Source organism: Mustela putorius, unplaced genomic scaffold (genome assembly GCF_011764305.1).
Source record: "Mustela putorius furo isolate JIRA1106 unplaced genomic scaffold, ASM1176430v1.1 tig00003853_pilon_pilon_pilon, whole genome shotgun sequence".
NCBI lineage: Eukaryota > Metazoa > Chordata > Mammalia > Carnivora > Mustelidae > Mustela > Mustela putorius.
Genome location: NW_025422005.1, coordinates 27,591,601 through 27,602,225, shown reverse-complemented (window position 1 = coordinate 27,602,225; position 10,625 = coordinate 27,591,601). Strand labels below are relative to the sequence as shown.

General features: G+C 49.8%; 1 protein-coding gene across 1 annotated transcript; it reads left to right on the top strand.

The window, feature by feature from the left end:
* The first annotated feature begins 1,926 nt into the window (after positions 1–1,926).
* On the top strand, positions 1,927–8,177 carry MRPS15 (mitochondrial ribosomal protein S15). Its single transcript, XM_004740768.3, has 8 exons — positions 1,927–2,175; positions 2,461–2,505; positions 3,152–3,227; positions 4,027–4,075; positions 4,593–4,677; positions 5,569–5,627; positions 7,585–7,776; positions 8,025–8,177. Exons 1-8 carry the CDS (start codon positions 2,043–2,045, stop codon positions 8,160–8,162), a joined length of 777 nt encoding a protein of 258 aa, XP_004740825.1. The 5' UTR covers positions 1,927–2,042; the 3' UTR covers positions 8,163–8,177.
* The last annotated feature ends 2,448 nt before the right edge of the window (positions 8,178–10,625 follow it).

Sequence of the window (10,625 nt, the reverse complement as noted above, 5' to 3'; positions counted from 1 at the left end):
ATGATTTGGTTCAGTCCACCCGCGAAGGGCTCCCATGCTAGTGGTAGAGACTTGAAGACATTAGGGCACAGTGGCCAGGGTTGAAGGGAGCCCCAAAAGGGCTGTGGGACATAGGGAATAGATCTCAGAAAAGACTAAGCCCTGTTGGAGTAGATATAATTAAAAAGAAAATCTGCGGAGGCGCCTGGCCGGCTCAGTGGATGGAGCGGGCTACTCTCAATCTCAGGGTTGTGAGCTCATGTCCCATGTTGGGTGTAGAGATTGCTTAAAAAATAAAATAATAAAAACCACAAAATCTCCTGCCAACCTACAAAACCACTCCATGAGGGTAGAAGAGGACAAAATCAGTTTTATTACTGAATGAGCGTTAAACCAGAACGTGATCTGCATCACCAGCAATCCTCTAAAGAGCTTGAAAAGACAGAAAGAAATCTTACCCTTGTATATAGCCAAGTGGATACAGGTGTATGGCACCATCTGTCACACAGAGTTCATCCTAAATTCACCTGGTAAATGGGGTAGCCACCCATGTTTGCTAATTGCCTTTACCCCAGAGAAAACGAAATTTCTTGTATCTTTATGAGAAGAGGCAGGTTGGCAACTTGGAGCCCGGCAGAAACCGGGAGACAGAGGCACTGTCTTCCTTAACGATTGCATTTCAAGAAATGATGCCTAGGTCCCTGAGAAGAACATTCCTGCGCTGTAAAACTGGCAAGAGGCTCATTCAGTTTTTGGAAAGATGTACATGGTCGCAAAAGGATAGAGAAAGGGGGCGCCTGGGTGGCTCAGTGTGTTAAAGCCTTTGCTTTCAGCTCAGGTCATGATCCCAGGGTCCTGGGATCGAGCCCCAAATCAGGCTCTCTGCTCAGCAGGGAGCCTGCTTCCTCCTCTCTCTGCCTACTTGTGATCTCTCTCTGTCAAATAAATAAATAAAAGAGAAAGAATTCACAATTACAACTCTTCAAAAGTCAGTGCTTACAAAAAATGAGGGGGAGGAGAGCTTTTTCCTTTTTTGCACCAAGGGAGAATTAAAGTGTTATTTTTATTTCATTAAAAATTTATGTTTCCTGGGCACCTGGGTGGCTCAGTGGGTTAAGCCGCTGCCTTCAGCTCAGGTCATGATCTCGGGGTCCTGGGATCGAGTCCCGCATCGGGCTCTCTGCTCAGCAGGGAGCCTGCTTCTCTCTCTCTCTCTCTCTCTCTCTCTCTCTCTGCCTGCCTCTCCGACTACTTGTGATTTCTCTCTGTCAAATAAATAAATAAAATCTTAAAAAAAAAATTTTATGTTTCCTGCTTTTAATTTGTAGTTGTCTTTACACCCCTCATTTCACAAATATTATCACATCAAATACTTATTGAATGCCTCCTATATTGCAAGCAGATCCCTTGCACACAACTGCCTCAGTTAATACTCCAGCAACCTAAAGAGTAAATACCGTTCCACTTTGGTGAATGAGTACACCATGGCCCACAAAGGTGGGGTGGTTTGCCCACAAGATCACAGTGAGTAAGCAGCTGCGCTTCAATCAGCCCAGGGCTGTTCCATTCCAAAATCAGCGACCTTCATCATGAGGCTTACAAGGCTGCCCCACAGGAGGCTGAATGAATCCCAGTACCTCTTGCGGGGCCTCATCCTGGAACGTGGTGGGAGAGGAGGCAGAAAGACTAGGTTGGGGAAGAAGACAGGCAGGCCCCGAGAAAACCTCCAAAAGAAACATAGAGTGGGATTAAGGGCGGGTTGCATGCCCAAGGAAAAAACGGCATTTTAGAATTTATACATCGCCGCACACCACTAACCAGGCCCGCAACCACCCAGCCTCCAGCCCTGCGGCGCTGCCAACCAGACCCCTCCCCTGGACCCAACCCTGCCGCACCCCAAGTCTTGCCTTTCTAATCCATTCTCTCGGTCCTCATCTGCTCCAGTCTCGCAACTGCGCTCCATTGGTCGAGCCTGAGGCAGCATGGCGGCGCCCATGTAACCCCGTCCCTGCGGCGAAAGGGACAGTGGCCGTGGCGCCGGCCCCGCGGTGTCACAAGTCACGATGCTGAGGACGGCGTGGAGGGCTCTGAGGTCACTTCGGACCCAGGCAGTAGCCCAGGCCCCAGTCCTTGGGCTGCCAGACGGAGCGTGTGCCAGGCCGCCCTCCCGCCAGTGGGCCCTTCCCTGTACTCGAGGTGAGGCGCTGAGAAGAGGGGCAATGCAATGAGGGAAGTGGAGTTAGACGGAGGTGGAGGATACGGGAGAAGAGCAGCGTCAGGATGAGGGGGAAAGGCCGATGGGCGGGGAAGAAGTGAGACGAGGTGGGAAAGGCGTGGGGCAGCGGGATGCGGACGAAATGGGGCGACGATAAGGCGCCGAGACGCAAAGACCGTGCAGGAGGGGTAATACGGAGAGCACAGAAAGGAATGGAGGCTGGACTCGTTAAGGAGCTGGGCCTCAGCCCTCTCTCTTCTGCGTAGGTGTCATCCTCCAGGCCGTTCGCGGATATGCCGCCGGGAAACCAGGTAGGAGCTCTGGGGTGGGACTTCGGCAGAGAGGCACTTCCTGGAGGGGCGCCGGGTGGCCAAAGGGACGGAGGTGGCTAGTTAAAACCACTTGATGGAGTGGGCAGACGCGTTGGCCAGAGGTCCTGAGCAGAAGACCCCCACATCCGCCTTGCCACCAGGCTGTAGCCTGAAGCCTTTCTGGGGTGGGGAGAGAGGCCGGGGGAGGGTGGGAGCTGGAGCTTGCGGACCGGCTTTGAGAGAGAATGAGCTAGCCCTAGAGAAAGCGTCCTGGCACCACCCAGGCTTACCTAGAGTATAGGTAGACGCTTTGTGTCTGCCCTTCTGTGGTGGAGGCCTTGGTTTCCTCCTCTTTGAAGAGAGTCAAACTCGGGCCGTCCACAAAACAACCCATCCTAGTGGCGAATCTAAAGTGGTGTGAGAGGGAAAGACACAATATGGGACCTTAGGAAAGGTGATCCACTCCCAGTGTGCAATATCAAGACAGTTGCCTGTAGGGTTTGCAAAGGAGAGGCTGAGCCCAGAGATCTCTAGTGCCTTGCTTGAGGCCCTGGGTGTCTGTGACAGAGTTGGTGAGAAAAGCCAGGACAGGGAGCATGGGCAGTGAGAGTTGACTCTGGGTGTTTTCTCTCCCCACACTTGACAGTCCAGCCCCTCCAAGAAGATGACCCACCCCCTTCCACGCTGCTCAAAGACTACCAGAACATTCCTGGAATTGAGAAGTAAGCAGAAATAAATCTCTTTTATGAGGCAGGGGGCTGTAAGAGGATTGGGGAGGAAAGAGGGAAGACCGTGGCTTTGAGGCCTGGCCCGCTGTATCTGAAGCTTGATGGTAGAATCTGGCGAGAACTACTGAAGCCCAGGCTTGCTGAGGGGCAGCAGGGTCAGAATGGAGTTCATGGAGCTTAACTGCTTGCCTTTTTTCCTACTGTGGTTCAGATAGGCAACATGCCTCATGGGTCTTTGTGAGATCTCTCATCTCTTGATCCTCATAAAAGCCCTGTGAGGAAAGAATTAGTGTCCCCATTTTATGGATTAGTAATGTCTGCCCAATATCATAGACCTCCTGGCGTTCAGGGCTGAAAGACACCAAAGACACCGGATCCTTCTGCCCAGCCCCTGCCCTATACAGCCAGAGCTGGCCCGTCCCTTCTGCTATACCGTGTGACAGGAGGAAAAAAACAATGATTATAGAATCAAAATGTCTCAAGACAGACTGACCCATATTCCAGCTGAAATGAAAATCCTCCCTTTGCCCTCCCTGTGAGGACCTTGGAACACTCCAGCTAAAAGCCCCAATTTTGTACAGTTATCACATCATTCCATGTTCTCAGCACAGCAGATCAGATTCCTGCTGACTTTGAATCCCTGAGAAAGGGCTCTCCACTTCCACAGAGACACTTTTGTTATAAAAGAAATTCTCGATCATTCTTGCTTTTCAAACGAAAACGGAAACAGCATTGATTCCCTTTTCCCCTTTCCCCCACACCTGTCTCTCATTGCTGTGCTTTTCCCCAACAGGTTTGAAGACGTCGTGAGAAGACTCTTGTCTTTAGAAATGGCAAACCAGGTGAGTGACGTGCGCCAGACCTCAGCCTCTCCCAGTCCTCTTCTCTGGGACTCCCTCCTACTGTGGTAACACCTCCATCCCGTGCCTCTCAACTTAAAACAGCATTTATCCCACTGGAATTCCAGGTCCACTTGTCCACCCCCCAGAACAGGCCTCTCCAGGGTGGGGATGCTCTTGTTCTCTCACTGTATCCCTAGCCCCCAGCCTCCAACAAACCACTTATCCCTAGCCCCCAACACCCAACTGAGTAGGTACTCAGGAATGATCTAATGCCTGAATGAATGAGCACAGTTTGAGCACTCTCCTCTAACAAGCTGTGTCACCTGCCATTGGCCTTGGGCTTATCCAGATGTTGATAGCCACGCGCTGACAAAGGCCATGTCCTGATGAACAGAGTGAAGCCAGGTGCTAAGCTTTATGGCCTCATTTCCATGACTGCACCCAGGGCCTTTGAGGTATTTGGCTATTTCTTAGGAGAGGGCAGATTTCACAGATTCTCTGTCTCTATCTTCAACAGAAGGAGAAGCTAAAAATCAAGCAACAGCAGCTGATGAACAAGGTCGTGGCAAACCCTGAGGACACCAGCTCCCTGGAGGCTCGAAGTTGGTCAGGGGGCCCTTGGGGAGAGGGAGTGCAGGGGAGTCTCCTAGCTAGCACTCGATCCAGGGCCCTTCTCTACAAGGGCACCAGGTATTAGACGTGGCCTGATGAAGCAAGAGACAAGAAGGACCCAGGGCAATGAAAACTGCCCACCAGGACGCAGGAGTTAGCTCCCAGGTCCCTCCTCACACCTCTCTTGTGAGCTTAGGCAAGTCTCAGGAACCAGACCTTGTCTGGGTCTCTCTCTACCCTGCTGCTAAGGTGGTACGAAGGGCCAGGTGGTCAGGGCCCAGGTTCCGCCTCACCCTACAATGCTCCCAAAACTCATCGTGTTTACGGAAGGGCCTGCTGTAGTGAGAGCGTCTCCTTGGGGCCACCTTCTGCTTCTGCCTTTGCCCCCATCTTTGTAGTTCAGGAAGGAATCAAACAAGAGGCTGCCCAAGGACAGATATTGTGAAAACAGAGCTAAGGGTGGCAGCTGGAAGAGGAGAGGCAAGGAGTGGACCCTTGTCGGTTCTGGAACCTGATCTTCCTGCATTGGCTAGGACAGCCAGTGCCGTGGTGAATCATTAAGAATGAGAGCATGTATCATAGGCTAATTCCTGAATTTGACAGGAGTGCTCTGAAGTTTTACTATTAAGAATGCTATTTGCTATGGTCTGGGGAGGACACCTTTAAAAGATTAAGGAACGTTCCTTCTTTAGGCTTTGCTTTCTGAAAGGAAGATAATCCAAAGTCTTCTGAGCGCTTGACATTCAGAGTACTTTGGGAATTGTGGAGAGCTGCACCAGAGCATTGGTGATTGTTACTCCGAGAGGTCTTAAAACATAACCCAAGCCCGGGCCCTTCCTTCCTCTGTGCCAGCTCTCAGCCTCTGTGGTTTGTGGTTTCAGTTGTTGCCCTGACTGTCAAAATCCGCAATTATGAAGAGCACATGCAGAAACACCGAAAGGTAAGCCTTGGGTATCGCTCACGGCTAAGACCAGCAGAGTCTGAGAGGTCATGGGCTCTGGGTGCAGGGAAGCAGCTGGAGAAGCCGAGTGGCTATAGCACCAGGGTGCCCGTCCCTCAGCTCCAGTGGGCCAGACATTTCCCTCCTGCCTCCAGTGGGAAATGGGAGCCTTACAGGGCTTCGGTGAGTGTCACCCATGGTCCAGAAAACCAACTTCAGGACACGGCCGCAGTGTCTGGCACATGGTGGATGCTCAGTAAATATTTTTTGAATATTCTTGGACTCAGTTCAAATTCTCAGCTTTGCTATTCCCACTGACCAGACGTGTGACTTTGGGGAAGTTACTTTATGTGCCCAAGCCTCAGTTTTCCTGTTCGTAAGTAAAGTGGGGATCATAACAGTACCTGCTGACAGGATTGCAAGAACTACATAAATAATAAAGCACCAGCATGGTCATGTGAAGTACTAGGCCTGTGCTGAGTACTTCCCGTGCTTCAGCTCATTTAACTCATAACTATCCTCCTCTTCCATTTTACAGAGGAATGATGCAGGCATGAGGTGATTAACTTATCCTCAAGGCACAGCACTGGGAAATGATGTGCTAGGACTTGAAACTAGGTGATCTTGCTCCAGGGCCCATACTTTTTTTATTTTTAATTAACATATAAGGTATTTTTTGCTTCAGGGGTACAAGTCCGAATCGTCACGCTTACACAATTCATAGCACTCACCATAGCACATACCCTCCCCAATGTCCATCATCCAGCTACCCTCTCCCTAGCCCCCACCCCCCAGCAACCCTCAGTTTGTTTCCTGAGGTTTGTCTCCCTCCCAGTCCCATTTTGTTTCATTTTTTTTTCTTCCCTATGCCCCCACAACCCTCTGCCTTGCCTCTCAAATTCCTCATATCAGGCAGATCATATGATAATTGTCTTTCTCTGATTGACTTATTTCGCTCAGCATCATACCCTCTAGTTCCATCCACGTCATTGCAAATGGCAAGATTTCAGGTTTTTGACGGTTTTTGCATAGTTTTACATTGTATATAAATACTACATCTTCTTTATCGACTCATCTGTTGATGGACATCTAGGCTTTTTCCATAGTTTGGCTACTGTGGACATTGTTGCTATAAACATTCGGGTGCATGTGCCCCTTCGGATCACTACATTTGCATCTTTAGGGTAAATACCCAGTAGTGCGATTGCTGGGTCGTAGGGTAGCTCTATTTTCAACTTTTTGAGGATCCTCCATACTGTTTTCCAAGGTAGCTGCACCAGCTTACATTCCCACCAACAGTGGAGGAGGGTTCCTCTTTCTCTGCATCCTTGCAGGGCCCGTACTCTTAACCACGATGCCATACCCCAGCACAGCACTGGGCATGGTGCTGCTGTAATTGGGCAACTGCAGGTTTTTTTAACAAACGCACCTTTGTAAATCCAGACGTCCCAGCACCGTGCAGGGGTGGCACTCGGTGGTCCTTGGAGCCGCCTCAGCCAGCTCTTTGGAGATGAGATTTTTGCTCGTTTGGAGTGTGGAACAGCAGCCCCACTGCAGAGGTCCCTCATTGAGGAATCCAAGATGGCCTTCCCTTCTCTCCACCCCAGCTGACAGTTGGCCAAAGTGTGGGGAGGCTGAGCAGGGAGTGTAGGGGAAAGAGCATGAGATTTGGAGTGAAACCTGTAGATGCAGATTCAAGACCTGACTTCACACAAGGTCCCTGCCCTGTACAGTTCTAGGACATTCTATGAATCAGGTGACATCTTTGAGCCTTTCTTTTTCTCCCTCTATAAAATGGGAATAACAGTGACAATACCTCCCCCAGAATTACACTAATATTTGCATCAGATTGTCAGGAGGATTCAGTGAGATGATACAATGACCGTCCTTTGTTACCGTAAAGTGGCACACCACTCACTTATAGAATACTAAAGGTAATGTACCACCTCTCTCTCAGGACAAAGCCCACAAGCGCTATCTGCTGATGAGCATCGACCAGAGGAAAAAGATGCTTAAAACCCTCCGTAAGACCAACTACAGTGTCTTCGAGAAGACATGCAAGGAACTGGGGATAGAGTACACCCTCCCTCCTTTGTACAACCGGAAACCCCACCGACGCTTGGCAGCCAAAAAGGCCCTGTGCATTCGGGTACGAGTCAGAATTGCTGCTTTGGTTGGCCCCACTGTGGGACGGTGGTGGAGAGAGCAGCAGGGAGGGTTGTCTGTTCCTGCCTGAGGCACGGAACTGGCCCCCAGACCCCAAGGAGGCTCACAAGCCATCATTCCCATGGAGAAAGTCTGGCGTGCCCACCCAGGGAGGTCTGTGCCCATCCCACCTGCTCTATGCCTGAGGCTTTACATGGGATTACAGTTTCTTCTGCTCCCTTTCATCCCCAGGTCTTCCAAGAGGCCCAAAAGCTCAAGAAGCAGAAAAGGGCCTTAAAAGCTAAAGCAGCAGCAGCCCAGAAACAAGGCCAGAAGAACCCAGAGAGTTCTTCCAAAGCTGAACCAGAGCCAATGAAAGAAAACCAATAAACTTTATTAGAGTTATGTCTTTCTGCCTTAAAGGATAATAGGAGAGAACGTGGTACTGCTCTGTGTAGCCTGAGGAGGAGGAGGAATTCATTCTTCCATTCAGCTTGTCGGAGGCAGGGCATCTGCCCTCACACACCAGAGGACACATTCTCACAACACACCTCACACACACTCACATAAACAGCTCCCTGCGGTCCAGGTGATGTTCCTAAGGAGGTGAGACTGAGCGCCCAGTCACACCAAGGAAGTGTGGCCGGCTGGCTGCTGGGTGAGGCCAGCTGTAGGAGCTGCCTTTGGGACTGGGCCCCAAAGGATGAGTTCAAGTTCACCAGGTAAAAACGGGGTGGGAAAACATCCAGGCAGAAGGCACTGCAAGTGCAAAGGCAAGGAAGTCAGCAGGTGTGTGCCGTATTCAAGGAGCACTGGGAATGGGAAATGAAGCTTGACCAGTAAGCTGAACCTGGGCAGTGAGAGGCTTGATGTACTGGCTACCCTCTAGGGAGTGGGGAGACAGTTATGGTTTAAAACTGAAGGAGTGATGACAGCACCAAGTCTGTTTTAGATGGTTAAGCAACAGCACTGTGAAGGGTAGATGGGAGGGGGAGACACTCAGAGCAATTTATTGTTTTGGGGTCAGGGTACTGGTGCTCAAATTGAGAATCTGATAGAAGCTACAAGTCCTATCCCTAAGAAAGTGCAAATGCAAAACATTCTTCATAAATTTTGGGAGTTATGGATACCCCTTTTCCTGCAAAACTCACGGATTCACACCAAGTGAACTGTCAAGGCCTTGATGTCTGAGTATGCTTGGCCTGTCTGAAGAACTCAAGGAAGACTGTGTGTAAAACTGAGTGAATAAAGAGAGAAGGAGGGAGAGTGGTCAGAGGCAAGAGCAGACACCAGATAACAGAGTTTTCTGGGTTTATTAGTCTGCTCAGGCTGCCAATAAGAACTGTAAACTGGCTTAAACAACAGAAACTTCCTTAAAGTTCTGGAAGCTAGGAAGTCCAAGAACTAGGTGCTGGTCAATTTGGTTTCTGGTGAGGAATATTCCTGGCTTGCAGAATGTCGCTTTCTATGTCCTCACATGCAAGGGGAGGGGAAAAAACGATATTTTCCTTTTACAAGGGCACTAATCACATTGTGAGGACCCTACGTTCATGATCTCATCTAATCCGTTACCTCCTAAACACCCCACCACCAAATACCGTAATGTTGGGGCTTAGAGCTTTAATAATATGAATTTGGGGAGGTATACAAGCATTCAGTACACAACAGTGGGGAGAAAACTTTGGGCTTCATTCTGAGAAGGAAAGCCAAAATGGGGGAAGGTGTGTTAAAGGGACATCCAAAGAATGGTAGGAAACTTAGATCCAGGACTGCAGGAAGGCCTGAAGTAGAGACAGGTTTAGGGGGTAGGTTTAGATGGTGATTGAAGCCATGGGTGGGAGTAAAATTGCCCAGGGAGGGAGTGTAAGCAAAGAAAGGGCCATGTCAGGATGGTAAGGATGCTCTCGGGACATAGAGGGACTCAGGAGCAGCTAGCTGAGAGCCCCAGAGGGAGTGGTGAGTGAAGTGAGGATAGAATAGAGCCTGTTTTCCTACAGAATCAGAAGTGAGATGAGAGGCTCAGAACTATAAACTTGATGTTCAGATGTCACCTCCAGGAACAGTGGGGAAGGCCCTTTAAGGGGCAGGGCTTTAAGTAGACACAGCTGCATGGAGAGCCTATGGCTGGGGTGGGGGGTGGCAGGTGCCATCATTTAGGGGGACCAGTGGAGGAGGTGAGAAAAGGGACACCCTGGAGCAGGCCCTACAGGAAAGGCATCGTAAGTGCTGCCTTAGGCACAATATCTCATCTGAGAGCCACCTTCCTCACCCATCCACCCCATATTGGCATGATTATCTTCATTTTATCCATGTGAGCACTCAGGCTCAGAGGTTAGGTAACTTGTCCAAGTTCACACAGCTGGTTAGAAACAGGCCTAGGAATCCAGGCCGAATCTGTCTTCACTCCAAGCCTGTGTTCTGCTCATTATACCACACTAGCTAGGGGTAAAAAAATGACTTGAGTCACTATGGGAGGATTTGGTACTATAGCATACTAAAATGCCTTTAGCAATCAGGCAGGTTAATGCATGAGGCCAAGTTTAAGATAGTGATGCTAAATTTCTTGATACATTCCTACCCTAGTTCTTGTCCCTGTTGAAAATGGGGAGACCAGGGAAAATCAAATCAAAGCCTTGAACCACCAGCTTTCAACTACTGTATAGCAGCTAATGCTGAGATGTTAGCTAAGGAGGAAAAAGTCTCCATGATAAAGCAGTTTGAGTGGGATGGAGAGAGCTGAATCCTAAGTGTGGTGAGTTAGGGAGTGAAGATGTTAAGGAAATACAAGCTGTGACTGTAGACTACTCAAAAACTTGGCTGGGAAGGAAAGGGGGCCAGAGGAGGTGTAGGAAC